Source organism: Leptidea sinapis, chromosome 25 (assembly GCF_905404315.1).
Source record: "Leptidea sinapis chromosome 25, ilLepSina1.1, whole genome shotgun sequence".
In the NCBI taxonomy this organism is placed as follows: Eukaryota; Metazoa; Arthropoda; class Insecta; order Lepidoptera; family Pieridae; genus Leptidea; species Leptidea sinapis.
This window is the reverse complement of record NC_066289.1, coordinates 9,476,993-9,501,211: the sequence shown is the minus strand read 5'-3', so window position 1 is coordinate 9,501,211 and position 24,219 is coordinate 9,476,993. Positions and strand designations below refer to the sequence as shown.

Here is a 24,219-nt window from a genome sequence, read left to right as displayed (position 1 = left end):
GTCATTGCATTTTTTTCTTTTCGCATTTTGGCAGCAGAGTCTGATGATTGCAATGCGAAGAGGAGACACGCCCACTTGTCGGTCCACATCCATTGAATTTCTAGCAACCTTGTGGGATTAGCTCCGGCTGACTACAGCATTCCCGATCCGATATAACTTTGATACCTCCAGGAGCATACTTTTACCAGAGCTGGCAAAGCATTCAATATTAATTCTGGTATTGCAGATGCCCTTGGGAATAGGTTTGATCTTCCAATCAGCCTTTCCCGCTCTTTCGGTATAAAGTAACAATTATTGTTTAATCTGTAGTCACTATCAAGCCTTGGAAATCCAAAAAAATAAATCAAACCGGTTATCGAGTAAAATAGTACATCGAGAATTAGGTTTTTGGTTAAGTTGGTTATTAAGGTTTCATCGCCAAGGCATTGGACAGAGCAAAGTTCAATTATAATTGCCACGTTTCAACTTTGGCGGAATTAACGGGTTAACATGTTCAGCCAAAAATAAGTTCATATAAAATGACCAATTGGAGATGTGAAATATAGAATAAAGGCGATCGCACACCAATAAACAACGAAAAATGGTAATAAAATGTAATATGGACATTATTTTGAACTCCTTTGTAAAACTGTCCGCGGGCAGAATATATATATATATATATATCGTCTATAAATATAGAACTTTCCATTTCATTCCATCCGAGACAAATAGTTGATAAAAATTAGATCAATTCTACCAATGTTTACGTTGAAGAAACTATGTATGTTTGCTTATTATACAACCGTACAAATGCATTTAACTAAGGTGGCGGACAAGATAAAGTTAAATTACTTTCGCAGAATTTAGCTTTTCTAAGCACCCCTGCAAGTGGAGTAGGATTGTGTCTTTTTGGAAGAGAGAAAATTTTTAAAAAGGTTTACGCACTTTTTCTAAGACATCCCACGTCGTATCGTGCTGGAAACAACGCACAAGGAAGCATTCTTAGTTAAATATTTTTGTGATCCGATGTTTTTATAACTATGCCCACGATAAAAATAATGAAAAATTTCAAGTGACGTCACGTATGGATATGTATTCACTAAATGAAACGTAGAATAAATTGTAGGAAATCTTTAATTCAATGATAGACTGGCAATCATACAGTACCCATAGTTTAATTTCTTAATCAAAGCTGCGTCGCTTAAATCGCAAAGGTTATGTAGAGTATCACGAATAATGAAAAAAACATGTTTCATATAAATAAATAATAACATTAAAATATAGTACTTTCTACTATAGTTACTTGCTCATTCCTTGTCAATGTACGGCCGCCTTTATTAGAAGTATGGCTTTAATAACATGACATGGAATATTTACTTTACATTTTCTTGTGATATTTATTTCAAGAATGCATTAATTTAATTACTATTTCATATTTATATAGATACTTTTGACACGTTTTGACAGTCTTAGATAATTACACATAATAAATAGAAAGTTTTGCGCTCTCTTGAAAAGTAACCCAAGTCCGTCTGTTTTAGGAAATGCACTGATCAGATACCTATATAATCATAAAGTCAAGGTTAGTTCGCTAAATGCAAACTAAGGATAACCTATGTCACGTATCGATTGATTATTGTTGTAAGTAAAGTTACTCGACATATAAATTAGGTAGTACCCGTGCGGGGTAAGTTGAGACCTGAGCGCTGTAATTCCACGGTCGCGTGGTAATAAAAATGGTATTGCCGTCAGTAAGACTCGCTCCATCGAAGGAAGAAATGAAAGAGGTAGCGGATGGAGCCTGCTACTCCTTTCACGCCGAATTCCAATCGAGTCTCAACATAACGCGCACAAGTAATATTATTACTTAAGGATTCGGGATTTAGGCTCCTCTAACGGCCATTCCCAATATTCAGTCTATCTCCGGTTGTGGCCTACTTGAGATCAAAAAATAGCAACTGTTGTTGACTTTTCTGTCCCAATAAACTTATCGACGGTAAGTCACCTTATCCGTACACGCTGTCTGTCAATGGAGGACGTATAGCTTACCAGCGATAGAAGTTTGTATGGAAATTGCAATTCACGCGTACCAATATAAGGCGATAATAATGACTTATCGGGTATATTGGGACAGCTTCACTGACACTATAAGGTAGTAATTTATCTCTATCTGTTGATAGTATATTGGGAACGGCCGTAAGTATTAGATAGAAAGGGGGCCTGTTAGGGGTTTGTTTAGTGCGTCTTGTTGGATACGGGATCTCTACGCTTGTGCGGTAGGGGGCGCCCCCGTAGCGTCCTCGATCACTTCAGTCACCATGGGTTCATCTTCCTCTGGCAACTCCAGAATACGGGGTCCGTACAGTAGTAAATACGCGCAGTGCCAATCACCTGAAACATTACAGGTTTTTATGAGACCAGGGAAATGGACGAGCTAACGGCTGGCCTGGTTTTTAGTGATAACCGCCATGCACTGTAGAAAAACCAGAAGGATAATTTGTATTATCTTATGATTTTTATATTAGACATTTCTTTAAAAAAAAGTTTATGTTCAACAATTTATCGCAATTCACATATTATAGTATCATTTCATTAGATTTATGCTCTAGTGCTGCGTTTTCCATTTGCCGGGTCGCGACCCAGTACTGGACCATCAAAATAAAATACCAAGGGTCGCAACATTCACGCCTTGTTTTAAAAATATTACCTATTATCGATCGGCGTATCGTAAATATTCATAAGTTATAAATAGGTAAACAAAAATAAGTAAAAACCGTTGCCGTTCACTGTTTTCTACTATTCATAACCTTTTTATTGCTAATAAATGTGTATTAGTTTACCTAATGGAACCAGTTTGGGTTTAAAAGGGTCAAGAAGAGGCAGTGTGAAAATTACCGGGCCACGGCAAAACAATGTTCACTGCTTAATTAAGTTAATATTAAAGTATCATTTCGTTATTTTATTTTTGTCCTTGCGATATTACTAAATAATAACACAGACTCACGATAATGCGGCTTACAATAATTTCCTGAAACTCACAATCGCGTGGATCTGAGTACTGAAGACCGAGCTGGTCTTTTAAAAAGGAGGTTTTTCAATATTTTTCTCATACTTTTTGAGAACTATGGTAGTTACGGAATGACAGTTAAACATGATAGACTATTTTTTTAGGGAAAAGGAGCACAAACGTGCGTTAAGTGATCACCGCCGCCCACATTCTCCTACAACACCAGAGGAATCACAGTGTACACACGCTTTTTTTGAAGGTACGTCGTATCATCCCGGAAAGACCGCACAAGGAAGCTCATTTCACAGCTTTGTAGTACGTGGAAGAAAGCTCAATGAAAATCGCACTGTGGAGGACCGCCACACATCCAGATGGTGGGGATGATATCCCAATTTGTGGCGTGTCGCACGATGGTGAAATTCGGCAGCAGGAATCAGGTAAAACAGCTCTTCGGAACACTCTCCGTTCACACAGCACTGGTACGACGACTGAGACGAATTTAATCTCTAGGGTGTAAAGGGATAAGTAATTAATGTATATTGCCCACCCACATTACTTCTGGTATATGAACATTACCCGCCTAATGCTGAACATTACCTCCTCCACTCAGCTTAAGCACCTCCTCCTCTGTAACAGGGGAGACCGTATCGTCGTCACATCGCAGCCAGGTTTTGTCCCGCTTAACCCACGCGACGTAGTGTCCAGACGACGAGGAACGTCCGCGGTGCGTGAGCACAGCCTGCAGTCTGTAGTACCCGCTATTGTTGCTACCGACATCTAACAAAATTCAAAGATGTTAAAAGGCATTTATTTCCTCAAAATTGATTCCTTTAGAATTCTTTTTGATGTCATTTCTAATAACTACTAGATACTACTACCGCTTCGGAAACAAACGGCGCTCTGAGAGAGAAGAAGCGGCGCAAGAAACTCTCCCAGCATTCTTTTTTTGCGCTCTTTTCAATAAAAATAATTTTTATCGCTATAAAATAATCACAATCTAGTCCCAGGCTGTCCGATCATTTAGATATTCAGCAGTGGAGTAATAGGATTTACGACAGAGCCATTTTTTTATTTTTTTAAAATTTATTTATAGATAATGCCTGAACAGTGGCTGGGACTTTATTATAGAAGTGTATACATTTACCCTTAAAGCTATTACTATTAGCTATAAGACGCCACCTCCACGAGCGAGTGTATTGCAACGACTACGCAATTCTATCGTCCGGGTGTTCACGAGATGATGTTTATCTATCGTCGTATCGCATCGATGTCACAGTATGATGGATTGAGATATAATAGACAAGGCTTGAAACCAATTAAAAATTTAACGGTTATTGCCGGTTAAATTCGTTTTGTATATTTTATATCGTTCAGTAACCCTTGCGAATGTTGTCTTAAAGCCTATATAAACCAGTTATTCTGTAAGAGTTGAAAGACGAGCATACCTACCAAAGGGTAGACCTGACCGTAGTCGCGGGAGGTGGACACTCGTTTCGTGCTATGTGCTTTAACTAATATATATATAAATGAATTGCTGTTCGTTAGTCTCGGTAAAACGGCTGGACCGATTTGGCTAATTTTGGTCTTGAATTATTTGTGGAAGTCCAGGGAAGGTTTAAAAGGTGAATAAATAGGAAAATGCTGCTAAATTAAATAAAAACAACAAATTTGTTTTTCCTTTAACGTGGCCATACATAATTTCTATGAGAGAGTTCATTGACGCACGGTTTGACAGTTCTGCTGTGAAACAATTTCATTACGACAGCAGGGTGCATATTTTACGAAGTAATTTCTGATGTTAGGATATATTATTGACAAATTCAAATAAAAACATTATTTTATTTATTATATACAGAACAACGTCTGTCGGGTCAGCTAGTTAGTTATAAAAATGCAGGTTGCACTCCGGCAAAAGTGAAAACTAGAACATTAACGTTGTGCATTTTGAATATTTTGGAATGGTGATGGAATAATTTCTCACAAATTGCTTTATTTATCACTTTAAAAGTACTAGCATTTATGTGGCTAAATACAATATTAATTAATTGCGCTATCGTATACAAAAATGAAAATTTAAAAGTTTATCTCTCAGAAAAACTTTCATACATAATTTCTTTTTCTTACGAATTTTCGATCAGGTCACGTGTCCTGACGCAAGTTTAACATTTTAATAATATTTGTTAAGAAAAGCGATTTATACAAAATTACAATATTATTAAAGTTTTCACTTCAATAATATTGTGATTTTGTTAAACAAATATTAGTTGTCAATTATGATAATATGACCTTAAATAACAAAATACGCAAAAAGTCTGTTAAAGGTAAAGCGGTTAGAAGTGCTATGAGAATGTATAGAAATTCGTAGCACGAAGATATCGCTCGCTCGTGGAGTTGGCACCTTAAGTCCTGCCCTTTTCGCATTCCAAAATATACCCTAAAGTTGGTGTGATACTTGTAACAATAATTGCACTCAAACTAGATATTTAATTAAATATTTATATGCGATTTGCATAAATTTTAATTTTAACTTACCATTCTCAAAATGATACGGCAACACTTTCTTTTTCCTGAGATCTCGTTTGCTGTCGCCGTGGCTTTTGTTGCCGAGCGATGTCTGTACTCCCGCTTCATCTACTTCCTAAAGGAAAAAACCATTCATCATTTATAATTTCAGCCGGAAGACGTCCACTGCTGGACAAAGATCGTCACGACGATCACTTTTCCGGTGCCTTCATCCAACCTTAGATAATTTATACATCTAGATATCTCTTGCTTTTAGAAAACCGATTAAAACAGGCCAGGTTGATACTTTAGTGTGCGTGACAAGCTACGCCTTACACTCGCGATTTGTATGTCACTTTGTTTTAGTGTGCGTTGCAAATAGAGGTTTACTGTCAACCTCAATTTTTTTTGACGCATTAACAGCTGTCACAGTCTATCTAGACGTATAAATGATCTAAGCATCCAACCTATTCCGAGGGGCCTACAACGCTACGTCTTCAGGTACGTGGCAAAACCCAATATTCTTAATTAAAGTATAGACCCCACTCACTATGTCAAAGAAATTCTTTGCGCAGTGTTTCCAGATTGCGGTATACACCCATCTAGGAGGCCGATAAAGACTACCAGCACTGCCGCTGAGATAGTGTGACGGAGGGTTCAATAAATACCTAATAATATAAACAATAGATATGAGACAGAGAGATATAAGACTACTACTGCATTACTTTAGTATAATAATAATATTGACACACTTTTACACAAATAATCTTGCCCCAAACTAGGCATAGCCTTTACTATGGGTAAAAGACAACGATATATTTAATATATAGTTACTTAAACATACATAAATACATATAAACATGCAAGACCCGGAAACAAACATCCATATTCATCATATAAATGTTTGCACTTACTGGGATTTGAACCCGGGACCTCTAGCTTAGTAGTCAGAGTCACTAACCATTCGGCCACATCGGTCGTAGTAGGATAAGACGGTATTTTACAATTTATAAAATTTCGTAGTTGACCTAATCAACGAAAAAAGCCTTAAAATCTTGCTTACCTTGATAGTGTCGAAATATAAGAGTGTTGCAGCACAAACAGCGGTGTTTTTTTTTACGTGAACATAGATGTTTGACTTTTCCACAGCTTCCAGTGACAGGAAGTATCGAGTTGAAATTAAAATGATATACTTATCATTTCACACGTTTCCGAAATAAAGGGTCTTGAGATACACACACACACACACACATAGATAAATGGACAAGAAAGTGATCCTAAAACGGTTCCTTTTTTCTTTTGAAGTTCCGTACCACAAAAATCATCTCATTATTATTTAAATGCAATTTTAATAAAAACTTTCAACAGTACAGTCTTGAGATACACACACACACATAGATAAATGGACAAGAAAGTGATCCTAAAACGGTTCCTTTTCTCTTTTGAAGTTCCGTACCACAAAAATCATCTCATTATTATTTAAATGCAATTTTAATAAAAACAGTCAACAGTACAGTCTTGAGATACACACACACACACACACACACACACAGTTAAATGGACAAGAAAGTAATCCTAAAAGGGTTCCTTTTTCTTTTGAAGTTCCGAACCAAAAAAAAAAATCTCATTATTATTTAAATGCAATTTTAATAAAAACAGTTAACAGTACCCACCTTAAACTTATTCCTCATCGGAGTCAGTCTCTCCTGCAGATCCGGTGTGCACAGCTCATAGACATCCAAGTCAAGAGGAAACTTGACATCCTTTAGGATCTTCGCATTAATAGATTCCTTCTCTTTGTAATAAAATCGCACGAACTGTACAGTAAGGTATGCAGGCAGCCGGCTGATTTTGCTCTGTAAGTGTAGTACATATTGTAAATATTAACAAAATTCAATAGGTACTGAGGTGTACTATACAGAGTAATAATCTAATATATAAAATTCTAGTGTCATGGTGTTAAACATTGAACTCCTCCGAAACGCCTTGACTGATTCACATGAAATTTTGAGTGAATATTGGGTAGGTCTGAGAATCGGACAACATCTATTTTTCATCCCCCTAAATGATAACGGTGGTCCACACGAAATTTTTTTTTTAAATTTGTTTGATTATCAGTCATAATTAAAAAATACATACAACTTCAAATTTTCACCCATCTACGATCAACAGTTACCTTTGTATCGCGATTTTAATATCGGCAAAACAACGTTTGCTGGGTCAGCAAGTATAAAATAAAAAAATTTAAAGTACTGTAAGTGGCATACAAATTTTATTACTTAATAGACTATTGCTGCAGTAAGTTTAAAAAAGAAAAAAAAAATTGTTTGATAGAATTGTAAACCTTGAACTTTGAGTATTAAAATTTCATAATGTTCAAAAACAATTAAATTATTAATTTCAATTTAATTTTAAAACTTATTTTAAATAATATATTTATCAAATAAAAACACTATTTCAACAATGCACAGTAGATACGCATACGATTGAACTTTTCATTAAATCCATTCTATTTCACTTATAGGATAGACACATCACTAATGTCTACTAAATACGTCAGCTGTATAGCTACAGATATACTGCTATAAGCAATTCGGGGAAGCGAACTCACAAGATTCACCCATCCAAAAGTATCGAACTAATTAATATACTAGCTGACTCGACAGACGTGTTCTGTAGATAATAAAAAAAAATACTGTTTTATAGGAATTTGCCAATAATACTTCAAAACATCAAGAATTATTACAAAAAAAATGTTCCCTGTTGTTATAATGAAATTGTTTCACAGCGGAACTGTCAAACCGTGCGTCACTAAATTCTCTCATAGAAAATATGTCCATACAAAACAAATATTGAAAATAAAAATAATTATGGGTCCCACATCGAAATAAAAACTATCCTATCTCTCAAGTTGGACCAAAATGCACACCATGAAGTAATCCCCATTAAAATCCGTTCATTAGTTTAGGAGTCCATCGCGGACAAACAACGTGTCACGTAATTTATATATATTACTAGCTGACCCGACAGACTTTGTTCTGTACATAACAAATAAAATACAGATTTTTTATGAATTTGTCAAAAATATTTCATAACATCAAGAATTATTTCGTAAAATATGCTTCCGATCGTTATAATGAAATTATTTCAGAGCGGAACTGTCAAACCGTGCGTTACTAAATTCTCTAATAGAAAATATGTCCATACAAAACAAATATTGAAAATAAAAATAAAAACTATCCTATCTCTCAAGTTGGACCAAACTGCACACCATGAAGTAATCCCCATTAAAATCCGTTCATTAGTTTAGGATAGGAGTCCATTGCGGACAAACAACGTGTCACGTAATTTATATATATTAAGATATATATATTTTTAATTACATAATATTTCTTTATAACGTGCACATGAGCATGTCGATGACGCGAACCCATAAGATTTTCCTTACCAAAAAGTGCTCAACGAGCTTAAAAAAGTTTTCACTTCAAAAATATGACACTACTAGCTGACCCGGCAAACGTTGTTTTGCCATATAGATTGTATTGATCTTGTGCTTGCTAGTTGATAAGAGATGGCGCTAGTTGTATTCATTAGTAACAATCACACTTCTTTTATATTTTGTATAATTCACACTACAGTTTTATAAATTATAGCCTATTTGTTATTCTGGTGTGTAAGCTATATTATTGTTAAGTTTCATCAAAATCTATTCAGTAGATTTTGCGTTAAAGAAGTTCAAACATACATCCAGACATACAAATTGATTTTTTTTGTTGAAACGTAAAGTTCTAACGATCATAAAAAATATGTATTTCTACTTATGTTTAATTGCCATATCTACTATCATATTGCTAATCAAATAATATATCATATTTCGTTACCAAACATGAAACTCACGGTTTTTGTGTACACAGCATCTCTTCCTAGTGTCTCTGACATTTTTGTTATCTGCTCCGACATTTTCTGTTAAAACAAATGAAGAGCGTAAAAATAATAATAATATAAGAATAAAGGAATCGATGGAAGGAAAAAGGAGAATTGTCAACTTCTAAGTTTAAACGTAGATTTGTAGCTATCTTTATTTTCACATAACTATGTCATAGTCCGGTCAAATAAGACTAAAAAATAGGGGTGAGGTTACAAAAATTCCCTCTTGGCTGAATATTGTTAGGATTGTTCAATACACTATTATAAAGGAAATGTGAAAAGTCCTCATTGATCCGGCATAATCCTCCTCATTAATATTCAGCCAAGTGGGAATTTTCGTTACCTTGGATGTCTAATTGATCGGACTAGTCACCTCCAATGCTAAAGTAATTGATTTGTAATTATTAAGTAAGTGAGTTTCATCACTACTAGAATTATCTATACAAATTTTAATTAGTATTCGAAATTGTTGACCAACTTTAAAAAAGGAGGAGGTTCTCAATTACACTGTATTTATTTTATGTTTGTTACCTCAGAACTATCGACTGGGTGAACTGATTTTGATGATTACAAGTGTTTCTCGTGTGGTCACATTGCAATTTGGGCCAGATCTGACAATGGCATCCATGAGAAAACCATAAAATACTTAAATTTGCATTATTAACTCACGCCACCCGATTTTTTTTGTTACATCACTACATTCTGTTGTAGTTCTTAATACTTTGAAAGAAAGAAAGAAAAAATGTTTATTAACGTCATTATACATTCTGATAATGGTTCTTAAAGTTATACTAATCTAATTATGATCTAATGTCTCCAATGGGCCCCCAGCTCAGCATAGTTGTGGTTTCGAAAGAATCCACAACGCTGGTCTTCCGTGGAAACCCAGAGAGCGCTACTAACGCACAGTCCTGTCACACGAAGGTGTACAAACTATTAATTCTCTATGAGCACAAAGCACAAAAAATAGTGAAACTCGGATCTAAAATTAAAACTAACAACAAATAAAAACAATTAAACTTGATTTAAACTTTCACAACAAACTAATTTTTTCAAATATTTTAAATTGATTTTTGGACATTTATAAGATATTCCTTGTATTTTAATTTAAATAGCCCTAAACTGGCGGAATATCATTCGTGATATTTTATCGCACTCACCGATCTTAGGCCAGACTGTAAATATTTGACATCCTGGGATATGAAGCAGGACAGCTGTAGGAATGTCTCCGTAGACCTTGTGGGCGGCTCTTGGGCTTCACTACACACGAGCTCCACATCCAAGGTGCCACCGAAGTATTTCTCAATAAATGCTTTGCTGTGAACGAAATTTCACTTCTTATTATCTGACCAGTGGCATACCTTTCAGGATATGGTAAGCAAATATGTCTCAATCAAATCAAATCAAAATCACTTTATTTATGTAGGTGTCACGGAAATGACACTTATGAATGTCAAATTTTTTTCTCTTATTGAATCTACTGCTACTTTGAGTAGCAAGAAACTTATTGCCACTCTTTTAAATCAAGGTTTACATTTTCATCTTTTTACAAATCATTTCAGTTGCAATATAATATGAAAATATACAACAAACATACTCAAACGTCAAATAGTCAATGCACACATGAATAAGTCAAAATAGTAAATGTAAATTAAAACAAAACAAAAGTAATTGAGTACAGTAGCTGCTCTACACACACCGTAAATAAATAAAGGTATTCTGTGAGCATTTTATAATCGATCGACTGCCTTATTCATAATAAAACGCTTTTCGAAGGTATAAAGCTCTATTAGTCAAAACGTGTTTTAAGCCTATCGAACGTTCGATAAAATTCCTTATTCATATTCGTTAGACAAATCTCCCATAACTAATACGTCTCTATAGTACACAATGTTGCCATTTCGTACAACAAAAAAAACAACGTCAATGGAAACAGACATCTTTTAAATGTCAATGGTTTGTCAGTTGTCAAACGTCGATGTCAAAATAATTTCATAACTTCAAAAATCAAAGTTTGGAAGTGTGTCGGTTGTCTATCTATGACGGATATACAACATCTTTGAGCGGGAAGTTATTTTTTCACATTATTTAACGAACAGCTGATCGATGTCGGCCATGTTTTTTTGCGTTCGAGTGCTTAAAATAGGTTTATAGAAGGGTCTTAGCTACTATAAGTGACGTCAGCTTTAACGAAGAGATAATGAGCGATAATATGCGATTATGAATACCATTTTTTGACAAGTGTATATTAGCGATGTTTTAAATCTCCGCTAAGTCATTATGAATAAGACAGTATATGTTTAAAAAAAATAATGTTAATAATGTAGAGAAGCTCTGTTCATGAAAGTATAACACTAAGTAAGTATAGCACCGGGCTAGTTGGGTCCATTTCTGATGTTTCCACTTGTTCGAATCAAAGCCTTTTAAATGGTGCTCCAAGAGAAGCAGTTAAAGTTTGTCATCGGAGTGGTTGGGTATAAAGTGAAATCGCTTAATCACTATTCATATACCCAGAAATAATGGATAATCCTTGAACCCCAGGGACAGCTCTCCAGCGCTCAGAAAAAAATACCAAAAAAAAATAATTCCAAGTGATACCCAAAATAAGTTTTTTTTTTTTAGAAAAACATGTGTTTTTTTACTTTACTTCACATTCATGTGCACAACGCCCACAAAGTACTGAAATTTGTGGCGTTTCTTGTGTCATCTTATTCCCGATAGACTATACTACTAGAAATACATTAAATAATATAAGTATCTATGATATATTTTGCAAATACAAAATAAGAACTTGAGTTTTTGACATGAAATTTGATACCAAAATAATTTTGGCATAGTTTGAGAGTGTTTCATGTAAAAAAAAGTTCGAAAACGTAAGTGGCCAGCTATTTAAAAAAAATGCGCAGTACATACAGTTTACAAAATGGTATAAAATATCATTTTATTTAATATCACTACGAAGTTATTGCTATCGAGATGCAAAAAGAGTAAATACGACTAAAGACAGAAAATTATAAAATGATATCTTGTCTTAAACGGTAACATTGACAATAGCGTTCCACAAAAGGTTCCCTTTTATGGAAAATTTAAAAAAAAAAGTCATATTTTGGCTATCACTTGGAATTATTTTATTTAGATATTTTTTTCTGAGCGCTGGAAAGCTGTCCCGTGCGGGGTTCAAGGATTATCCATTCTTTCTTGGACACCCTGTATATACCACAAGTACCTAAGAGCGTAAACTGGTCAACTAATTCTTGGAACAGTTTGGCGTGAAGTAAAAATTAAATACGAATTGTACGTACTTTTATAATTAATATATATATAATTACTTTTATAATATTGAAAAAAAAATATATTTACAGTACAGCCATCGTTCAGTATTTCTTTAACAGAATCTGAATTCTGGTCGCTCGCCAAGGCTGTCCAAGGAAACTTCTGCCAGCCAGCCATTCCGCCACTGCACAGGGACGATGACTCGCAGGCCCATGACGCGAAAGAGAAAGCAGTCCTGACCTCACCTTGGACATTCACAAATCGAGGGGGCCCGATGGCATTCCCCCGATAGTGCTGCGGACATGTGCTCCGGAACTGGCGCCGGTCCTTACCCGTCTTTTCCAGCTCTCCTACGCATCACGCAGCGTAGTCATGGAAGGTGGCTTTAGTGCACCCGATCCCTAAGAAAGGTGAACGCTCGGATCCGTCTAAATACCGCCCCATTGCCATTACCTCCATTTTCTCCAAAGTAATGGGGAGACGATCATCAACCGCCAGCTCTTGGGATACCTAGAGGAGCACCAGCTGATCAGCGACTGCCAATACGCTTTCCGTCAGGGTAGCTCAGCTGGTGATCTTCTTGCATATCTCAACCATAAATGGGCACAAGCAGTTGAGTCGAAGGGAGAGGCGTTGGCGGTGAGTTTGGACATAGCGAAAGCCTTCGATCGGGTGTGGCATAAAGCGCTTATAGCGAAACTTTCATCGTATGGGCTTCCCGAGAAGTTATGCAAATGGGTCACTAGCTTTTTGCGCTATTAGCATCAAGGTTGTTATCAACGGTGGTGCATGCTCCGACTTAAAACCCATAAACGCTGGTGTCCCACAAGGCTACGTGCAATCCCCTACACTGTTTCTTCTGCATATCAGCAGTATTCATTGTTATGCAGACGACAGAAGAGGGTATGCTTCTTACACCGGCCTGCCAACATGTCTGAGGATAGCGGCAACGAGAACCGGAATAAACTTGTGTCTGAAAAAGAGACTATGCTTTGCAAAGTCTCAGAATGGGGCCGACAAAATTTAGTCCATTTCAACCCCAAGAAGACACAAGTTTGTGCGTTCACCACTAAAAAGTCTCCTTTTTGTCGTATCCCCTCGATTCGAGATCACTCCTCTAACTGCCACAGCCTGTATTGGCATACTTGGCATCGATATATCGAGCGAAATTCAGTTCCGTGGTCACTTGGAAGAGAATGCCAAACTGGCCTCTAAAAAGCTTGGTGTACTCAGTAAGGCGAGACAGTACTTCACTAAAAGTCACCGCCGCGCAAATTCAGCCTCACATGTCACCTCTGGGCGGGTGCTCCCCAGTACCAGCTTCTTCCATTTGACCGCATACAACGAAGAGCGGCTCGAATCATCGAAGATCAAGTCATCTCCGATCGGCTTGATTCTCAAGCATTGCATAGAGATGTGGGTTCGCTCTGCATCTTCTACCGCATTTATCACGGGGAGTGCTCAGAGGAGCTGTTCGGATTGATTCCAGCGGCCGAATTCTATCGCCGGACATTACATGCAAAGTACCACTCGCATCACGTTGACGTCTGGCATTCCACAAACGCACGTTTTGCTAGAAATTTCTTACCCCGCACAGCCACTTTGTGGAATCAATTACCGACTGCTGTTTTTCCCAACCGACACGACTTAGGGACCTTCAAGAAAAGAGCATGGCAGTATGCTCTTTACCTTAAAGGCCGGCAAAGCGTCCCTTGACCCCTGTTGCGGATGTCCGTGGGCGGTTGCATCAACGTTAGTCGCCTATAAAAAAAAAAAGTACGGTTTACCTATTAGTTAATGGACTGTATTAGGTCGTTACTAGATAGAGAATAACTGTGCTAATTTAAATATGACTATTAAATTGTTGCTAAATTAAGTCTAGGCATAAGCTGATATAATGAAGCACTCGGTCGCTGCTGTGAGTGAACTACTCGCCGCGGGGCGGCTTACGCGCTTAAGATTGCTGATCGGGCGAATAGCTAATCGACCAAAATTACATTATTGAAATAATGATATGTTCGATACTCGAACAGACATTAATTATTAAAATTTTGTTATAATTATCAAAATGTCAAGTCGCATCGCGTGTTGTTAGTACTGAGTTTGAGTCACCTCTCAGGTTCAGGCAGCGTGAGTCTCACACGCAGCGCACGCACTATCTCTGTCCAGCACTCGGAAGCGTCTTGCTGCGCCAGCTGTCCGCCGGCGCCGCGCTCCGCCAGGTGCGGCGCCGCTTCGTGCAGCGCGTGCAGCAACTTGGCAGCGGCTGCCGCACACCTGCCCGCACCGCCCTCCTCCAGCGCCTGCACCGTGTCCGACAGCGCCGACGTCAGGTGGCCGGCGGTACCGCCTCCTGAATCTATTATAATACCAAGAGTTGACGAGGCGGCCTGACAATTTTTTTCTTCTTTTTAATTCATGTAGGTCACAGAAATGACACTTATGAATGTCAAAAAAAAATAAAAATATTGTTTCTTATTGAATTTACCGCTACTTCGTAAAGGGTTGAGCTAAAAGTAGCAAGTTGTACATTTTAATTGTTTTACAAATCAATTCAATTACAATATATGCAAAGTGACGCAACAAAAATACTCAAATGTCAAAAACTGAAAGGCTTACACGAGTAAGTCAAAAAAAGAGAAAAAAAGTAAATTAATACTTATACAAGAGTTATTGAGTATAGTAGATGCATCAATCCACACATAGCGTAAATAAAAAGAGACATTATGTGAGCATTTCATACAATAAAATATATAATAACTTTAACTTTAAAGGAAATAATAATAATAATAAAAAACACATCAAGCAGAGGTCTGCCGGGAGGTCCCGGTAACAAGATCAACCAGCCACCACGAGTAGCACCCGTTCACGAGCATGACGCATGGACCAGCCATCACCTCCCTCAACCATACACGCTTTTAATATGCTTTTATTAGCTTCATACGTATGTTAGTATGTAACGGAATCTTTGAACATGATTTTGACCCCATTCAAAACGTCGGATTAACTCGAAATTTGGCATACTTATTAAGGACTAATGACAATTCAATATAACAAAAAATAAGTTTAAAAAATAGAAAATAAATCTTAATAAATTTGAATTAAAAATAGTGTAAGAAAAAATGTTTTTATTGTAAAAAAAGCGTGGGGTGTTTTTCAGGACATTATCAAAATAACCATTCTACTCATAATCATAAAATATTTATAACTATTAATACCATACACCCCGCGATTTTTTTACAATAAAATTATCTTTTCTTACAATATTTTTAATTCAAATTTATAAAGATTTATTTTCTATTTTTAAGTGGTATTTTCTATAAATGCGTATTTTTTAGTTTTTTTTTTAAACTATTAATTATTTTAAGGAAAGGGCGAGACGAGCAGGACGTTCAGTGCATCAAACTACAATTATCAAATATTTTAAAGGAAATTAGACTTATTATTTCATTTAATAACAGCCAAATGCAACTTACCAAATACACAGTGTAGACTAATTATAAGCAAATAGGTACATGCATTAATATTTTATTTTATAATTAACACTAGTGTACATAATTCAGTATACAATGTATGTAATCTAAGAATGTATGTTGTATGAAGATGTAAATAATTTCTTAATAAACATTTTTTATAATGACAATGAGGGACCGAGACGAGCTGGACCTTCAGCTGATGGTAATTGATATGCCTTGCCACTCAGGATTCTTGAAAAACCCAAAAATATTGAGTGGCACTACAATTGCGCTCGTAACCTTGAAACATATGATGTTAAGTCTATATGTCATAATGCCTAACTACGGCACCCTTCAGACCGAAACACAGTAATTTTTACACATTACTGCTTCACGGCTTCTGCCGTGAAGGCGCCATTGTGGTCCAATAAACTTGCCTGCATCCTGTGCATAGGAGCTTCCCACTGGTAAAACTGACTCAGTGACGACAAAGTGGAGCCAGATTGAAGCGAGCACTTCTAAAATCACAAATCATGTGGTGGCCCTTCCTCAAAAGCCACAATAGAAAGAATAAATTATGAAATCACCAATCAAATTGCAGTTTGCATTATGACAGCCCGCTGACGTCAGCAGATGTGTAACAATGAAATATATCTTTATTGCATACCACAAAATTATGAAACATAACAAAAATCGAGACTACAAAAAGCAATAGGCGGCCTTATCGCTTAAGAGCGATTTCTACCAGGCAACCTATAATGAATCAGTTATAGTTGAAAAGATAACAGAAGGTGGTGTTATCGATATGCATATAATTTAAACATACAGTAAATAATTCCAAGAAAAGAACTAGTATTGAAATTGTCACAGTAATAAATAATAATTATGGAGCGTTGTTTTGAAAGATTGGAGAGTTTAAGCCTTTCTGATTTCAGAGGGAAGAGAATTCCATAGGTTAACAGCTTGCACAGCAAATGAATTGTTGAAAAAGGAAGTTTTATGAACAGGTGTACAAAGCAAGAGATTATGAACAGACCGAAGATATAGTTGGTGAGAACTTAATGCTGAAAATTTTTCCTTGAGATATATAGGAGTTTTAGGATCAAATAGGACACGATAGAGATGTATAAGTATATGGAAATTTCTACGCAAGCGGATAGGGAGCCATTTGAGCTTTTTGCGAAATTCAGACACGTGGTCATACTTACGTAGTCCAAATATAAAACGAATACACATGTTCTGCAATCGTTCAAGCTTATCCAACTGGAGTTCGGTTAAGTCGACATATGAAATGTCAGCGTAGTCAAGAATGGACAGGAGAAGGGATTGAGCGAGTAAAGTTTTCGTGGGAATAGGAAGAAAATTTTGGAGTTTTTTTAATGAGTGAGAGGCAGCATAGAGCTTCCTACTAACTTCTTTTAATTGATGGTGCCAAGACAAATTCCGATCAATGAATACGCCCAAGCTCTTAACAGAGCAGCTAAAAGGAATAAGAGTTCCTCCTACAGAAATGGGAGGTAGATTACCCCACTCAATTTTATGGGTTAGTTGTGAGCTACCAACAATAATACATTGAGTTTTCGACGGATTCACTTTTAGTCCATGGGCAGTACTCCATTCCACGATTGTAGTTAAGTCTTTGTTAGTGTTTTTAATAGCTAAAGGCAGACCCTCGAGAGAAGATTGTGAGTATATCTGGAGATCGTCTGCATACATATGATACCAGGAAGTTAAATTTTTAGTTATCGAGTTAATAAAAATTGCAAAAAGAAGAGGAGATAGTACACCGCCTTGTGGAACTCCAGCGGAAAGGTTAGACCAGGTTGAAGTGTTATCATCAATCTTAGTCCTTTGCCGACGCCCACGTAAATAGCTTCGAAACCACCCTATCACTGTTGGAGATACGTTAATAGAACTCAACATGCTCAGCAAAATATCAAAGTCAACAGTGCAGAAGGCATTACTGAAGTCGAGTAGTGTAAGTATTGTGAGCTGTTGCTTATCCATGCCAGATCGGATATCATCGGTAATTTTTATAAGTGCAGTAGTCGTACTATGTCCTGGACGAAAACCAGATTGGAGAGGGTTAAGAACACTGTGCTTATTAATAAATATAGAGAATTGTTGATGGACTAAGCGTTCAAGAACCTTGGAAAGAAAAGGTAGTATAGATATGGGGCGATAGTCAGAAAGATTATGTGGTTTAGAAATTTTAGGTATTGGAATAACATTAGCGTCTTTCCAGGCTACAGGAAATTGGCCAGACGTTATAGAAAAATTAAGAATATGGAAGATTGTAGGAACTAGGATATCTATGATAGGAAGGATCATATTACGACTAATGCAATCACTACCAACGGCCTTAGATGTAACAGACAAAATGGTTTTTTTAACGTCAGAATCAGTGAAGGGAGAGAAGTTGAACGGTGGAAAGTCAGGGGTTGGGATTAAGGATAGGGATTTAAGCGTTTGAGCTTTAGTGTTATTGTCAAGAAAAGATGAATTTTGAGAGAAATGTTGATTAAGTTGTTCAATATTTAGATTATTGGAAACTGTATGTTGTTGCTTCCCAACTCCTAGCGTTCTTAGGAATTTCCAAACTTTACTGGTTTCACCGTTCTCAACAGACGAGTAGATATGGCGTCGCTGCGCGTCTCTGCACATTGTATTGCAACGATTCCTTAATCTTATATACTTTTCCCGGTTAAGATCAGAGTTATTATGCTTATAAATAGATTTAGCTCGATTTTTAGAAATTTGCAGTTTTTTAATATCATCAGTAAGCCAAGGAGCAGGTAAATGCTTTATCTTCACGGGTTTAACTGGCGCATGCTTATCATACAGCTGTATTAGCAAAGAATTAAAAATATCAACTTTATCGTTGATACTATTAGAATTAAAAATGACATCCCAATCAATAGTTTGTGCGTCTATAGAAAGACGTTGCATATCCATCCCAGAAAAATTCCGCTGCATCAGTATTTGGGGTTTACGTTTAGGGGGGCGTACTTTATAGGAGAGAAAAATGAGATCGTGGAAGGAAAAAGCATCCGCAGAGCATTGCCCATGCGAGTTTACATACTCGGGCTTAGAGACTATGTTAGGTTGTCGTTAATTTTATGACTTTATATTGTTATAATTAATATGCTGTTAGTATTTTCTTGCTGAAAACATGCACAAATGAATAATAGTTAGTTAGAAGTCTCAACTAACAGTGTTAATACTGTTGTTTTTCAGTTGTGTTACTGTAATTAAAGGCACCGATCCCTCACTGTGAAAGTTGCATGTCATGCATAGAAATATGATAATGTGTTAAACAGGTTATCATTCATTCTTTACCCAATACATTCATAGAATATTAATAGTATGATACAATGTAGTGCGTAGACTCTTTTAATTCCATATAACAAACCCAAATTCAAATATTTTTATTCAAAATAGAATGTGACTCACTTATTGAAAGTCAAAAAACTACCACCCATTTAAAAGTTAATGCCTCAGGCCTGAGAAGAATGGGCGCAACAAACTCAGCGGGTTTTTTTTTCATCAAAAAATATGTTTACAAAGTAACATTGTACAATTAAACTTATTATTGAATAGCCTAAGGGTGGTCGCTCCATTCCCAATTTGTGGTATCATTAAGAAAGTCATTTATGTTATAGTAACCTTTACCACATAAATGTTTTTTAACAGTTCTTTTGAATAATGTAATACTTTTGTTTTGAATATTTTCTGGGATCCTGTTGTGGGAAAGGCTTACTTCTGAAGGTTTACTTCCTAATTCTTAATAAAATATATTTTATTAGTAGTTTTTTTTTATTGATTATTATACATTGCCATAATGCAAGGTTAACCTATTATTATGTAATGTTGTATAGAGAAAAAAAACTTACTCTGATCATAGTCCAGCAATGCATTCCTTAGTTCGGGGACAGTTTTAAGACACTGTACTGTTGCATTCATATAACAAGTGTTACCTAAGTTAACAAGACCCTCTGGAAGTTCCAGCTATAAAAAAAGATAAACTCATATAGAAAACTAACAAGAACAAAGCTAAAATTTAACTTAAACTATAAAATTAACAAATATATTATTCAAACATTTGTATGTCTTAGCAGAATCATACTCACAGCGGTAGCCAGCTCTGACTCATTCATATCTTCCACAAACTTGGTCTTCTCGGCAGGTGCTGCTGGCACATCCTCCTCTTTGCTGCCCATAACCAGCACTAATGCATTCTGTGATTTTAAAATCTTAATTATATTCTTTAATAACTACCCCCTTATTCATAATGGTCCGCTAAGTTTAAACAGCCGATTAGGAGTGTTTTTCTCAATCTGACTTAGGTCAATAGAAGACGACAGAGTGAGAATTAGTAATGCTTTAAGTTGGCAGACTATTATGAATAAGGGGGCCAGTATTTTATTTAATCAATAATTATTTTATTAAATTCAAAAATTTACACTTATAAATATATTTGGGCTTAAATTAAATGAAGAGGTGCCAAGTAATCAATATATACTAATATTGTATAAGATTGATATGTTGCTAAAACTTTTGGATTGAATATATATTCTTATTAACACAACTGGCAAGTTCATTGCGATACTAGCAAAAAAATATACAATAATAGTTTGTATTGCAACTTTGTCTATGATTCCACTTTAAGTCAAGAAATTGACAAGAATCAGTTGTATATCTATATATATAAAAATGAATTGCTGTTCGTTAGTCTCCCGAAAACTCGAGAATGGCTGGACCGATTTGGCAAATTTTGGTCTTGAATTATTTGTGGGAGTGAAGTCCAGGGAAGGTTTGAAAGGTGAATAAATATGAAAGTGTTCGGAATTAAATAAAAACAACAATTTTGTTTTTCCTGTGATGTGTCCCCCGTCGTCCGATATTTGTTTTGTATGGACATATTTTCTATGAGAGAATTTAGTGACACACGGTTTGACAGTTCCGCTGTGAAACAATTTCATTATAACAACAGGGAGCATTTTTTACGAAATAATTCTTGATGTTTTGAAATATTATTGGCAAATTCCTATAAAACAGTATTTTTTTTACTATCTACAGAACAATGTCTGTCTGAGCAGCTAATTATTCAAACTTATATGACAATTTTAGTTTTCAGTGGAAATCAATAAAATATTAATATATTCATAGTTCATATATAGTTGCAGTTCATTTCACTATGACCTGCAACTATATATGAACTATGCACTTACAGAAGTCAAAGGTGGTTTATTAAATTGGCTCAGAAATTATGTGAAGTTTGCAATATGTCTTTAATATTTCAATAAACAAACACATTTTTTACATATTCATTATTGGTGTGACAGTGATGAGCAATCACTTTTTTCCATAAGTTTCTATGTCATATATATGAGGATTGTATAGTAGCTCGGACACAAGTGCAACTGTGACTGCTAAAGAGATAATTATTCCGTTTCGGTTTAAAGATATTTATTCTCATAAGATTTAACATAAAATCACTTACATGAGAATTTTACATTAATATACAATATAATATTACCGTAGGTTTCTATAACTAAGCATGCAAAACAAAAAGTGAACAATTACAAAAAATTAAGGTACATAAAAAATTCTCAACAAAAGAATATCAACATATTTTATATTTACCCGGAATAAGAAGGACTGGATGTGGCTAACGACTTATAAAGATAACAGTTGAAGTAAACTAAACTAATACCTATGGTTTGAACAATAATACAAATAAGAAAACTTAAAACAAGTAAGTACATGTTTATATGAGTGATCCAAGTCCACTTTCCATGTTAAGGTTATTTTGGAAGGTTAGATGACATATAATGCATAGCCATTCAACTGTGGAACAATCTGAAGCAAAACTTCACAAATCATACATTTATAGTTTAGCTTGTTTGATAACAATTCCAATGAAATAAGATTTATATGCCGTTCTAATACAAAACTTTATAAATATATTCAGTTCAATTTAATCACATATTTTATCATCATGCAAGAGTTTGGGGAGAGTTTCTTGCGCCGCTTCTTCTCTCTCAGAGCGCCATTTGTTTCCGAAGCGGTAGTAGTATCTAGTAGTTATTAGAAATGACATCCAAAAGAATTCTAAAGGAATAAATTTTGAGAAAATAAATGCCTTTTTATGGCTTTTAAGACCACCTAGATGAGTTGATTTTCAAAAATGACCTCTATAGTAGAGGGATTCAGCAAATGTTTATGTGTGTAGTAATAATAATAATACTTACATTACTTAGTGCAAAGTTGCCCCAAGTATCATCTCTCAAAGTGACACCTTTGCACACAACTTTTTGCCTCTCGGGTTGTACACCAGTCAATGCAAATATTTGAGCCTTGAATACTATTGGGAGGTCTTCAGTATTCACTTCCACACCGGGAAACAACTCCTTCCCCCATTTTACCTTTACTGTAAATATAATGAATATTGTTTTTGTATGTTTTAGAAGAGTGTGAGTGGACCTATGTTTAACCTCGGCCTTTGCACTGATACAGTGAAGGTGAAATGTGTAATTTACATTTTAAAAATATTCATATGTGAAAGGTTTGGAAAGCTTCCAAAGGGGCAATATACCTCACATATATATATATACCTTACAGCTACTGCTACTCTAAGCCTTCGGAGGAATACAATGATGCTTGAATATAAGACAATAAATTAATGTTTTTAGCTCAAAACTGCAGCTAGAATGTGATCTGCCATTAGAATACACTGATATCACACAAATTTCGAGCTAAAAACAGTATAGCTTGAAGATAGGTGATTATAGCAGCAAACTTCAATTATGGGCCAACTGGCGAGTGCGTTATTTTTCAATGATTCATATATGTTTGAGGAGGCTTAATAGGCAACATATATCCACAATAAAGAATACCTTGTGCTATTTATAATAATAATAAAACTTTGTAACCCTTCCAATAAGTAAGAACAATAAACATGAATGCCGGCAATTTTGTGATGTGTTGACATCATTTTTACTTTTTAAAATAACAACACACAAATATCTTTAAGAATACACTCTCCATCGAAGTTTTATTGTAACAAGCGATACTTTAGTCTATTTAATATTCCGAAGAGATTTAAGTATGGAGAAAAAGAAAGCTTCTGCAGAAAATAAACGGATAACCTCGAAGTTGGTAGAATGAATAGGCATATTTATGTATATAATTTTTATATGACTTGCTAGAAATTTACTAACTTACCTGAAACTTTAGGCATGTTGTGTATTTTGGTAAATGCTTCTTTAATTCAGCTGGAAATAACAAAACCACTGCACTAAAATAAACCGTTTACAGTTTGTAGGTATCCACTATCCAACCTATCTATGAGTTATGACTTTGCAATTCATTCGTTCATTGACAATGACAAAGACAGATTATTGATCGTAGAGTAATAAAAACCAAGAAAGAATAATTTATCATTTATTTTTTAGTTGTCCCTTAATGCAATCTTCTCTGCACAATTATATACCCGCTGAAGTCCCCCGTCCAACCTCTGTTAAATGTCTCCTCTCCCTAGTTTACACTCCTTTTGTAAATATTTTGTGTAAATATATTAAAATAAATAAGATTAAGTTGTAAATATTATTTAGTACTTATATTAATTAATTATTTAAGTATTTCTATTTGTGTATGTCATTTATAGCCTTACAGGCATGTATATTATTTGTTTCAGATATTATTAGAAAATTAAACTTTATGTAATCTGAACACCGATTATTACCGTTAAACTTGGAAGACACATACTCAAAGCTTGGTAGTCTAATCTAACGTGATTCTGGCAAATCTGTGGTATATCTTCCACAGAAGCCACAAAATAAAGCTAAGCTAAAGAATAATTCGAGTAATAATATACCTAGGTATTCTGTGGACTGAACACAATCTTTATGACAAATTTTTGACAAATAACGTTCACTTTGTTTTTATTATATTGTGACTATGCGATATCTAGACTATGCTAGTTTTTGGGTCGCTTGACATTAACTTTTAACCAATGAATGATTCATAAAACCATTTTTTTTCCAGATGCGCACTCCACACTATGTGCGCTAT

General features: G+C 35.4%; 1 protein-coding gene across 2 annotated transcripts; it reads right to left on the bottom strand.

Moving 5' to 3' along the window:
• Window positions 1-1,095: 1,095 nt before the first annotated feature.
• On the bottom strand, window positions 1,096-23,538 carry LOC126972168 (ubiquitin carboxyl-terminal hydrolase 14). 2 transcript variants are annotated; one of them, XM_050818771.1, is made up of 12 exons: window positions 23,371-23,538; window positions 22,398-22,576; window positions 20,274-20,381; window positions 20,037-20,151; window positions 14,801-15,047; window positions 14,378-14,449; window positions 10,576-10,732; window positions 9,386-9,451; window positions 7,162-7,344; window positions 5,519-5,624; window positions 3,584-3,763; window positions 1,096-2,370 (listed from the first exon to the last, which is right to left on the bottom strand). In XM_050818771.1, exons 1-12 carry the CDS (start codon window positions 23,384-23,386, stop codon window positions 2,243-2,245), a joined length of 1,557 nt encoding a protein of 518 aa, XP_050674728.1. In that variant the 5' UTR covers window positions 23,387-23,538; the 3' UTR covers window positions 1,096-2,242. The 2 variants fall into 2 exon arrangements, with proteins under 2 accessions (XP_050674728.1, XP_050674729.1); XM_050818772.1 differs by lacking the exon at window positions 14,378-14,449.
• Between the last annotated feature and the right edge of the window lie 681 nt (window positions 23,539-24,219).

Coding starts and splice junctions, on each gene's coding strand:
- LOC126972168 (XM_050818771.1), bottom strand. Junction 9,452..10,575: donor TACAGTCTGGCCTAAGATCG/GTGAGTGCGATA, acceptor TTGTTTTAACAG/AAAATGTCGGAGCAGATAAC. Junction 5,625..7,161: donor CGATGAGGAATAAGTTTAAG/GTGGGTACTGTT, acceptor TTTTTCCTTTAG/GAAGTAGATGAAGCGGGAGT.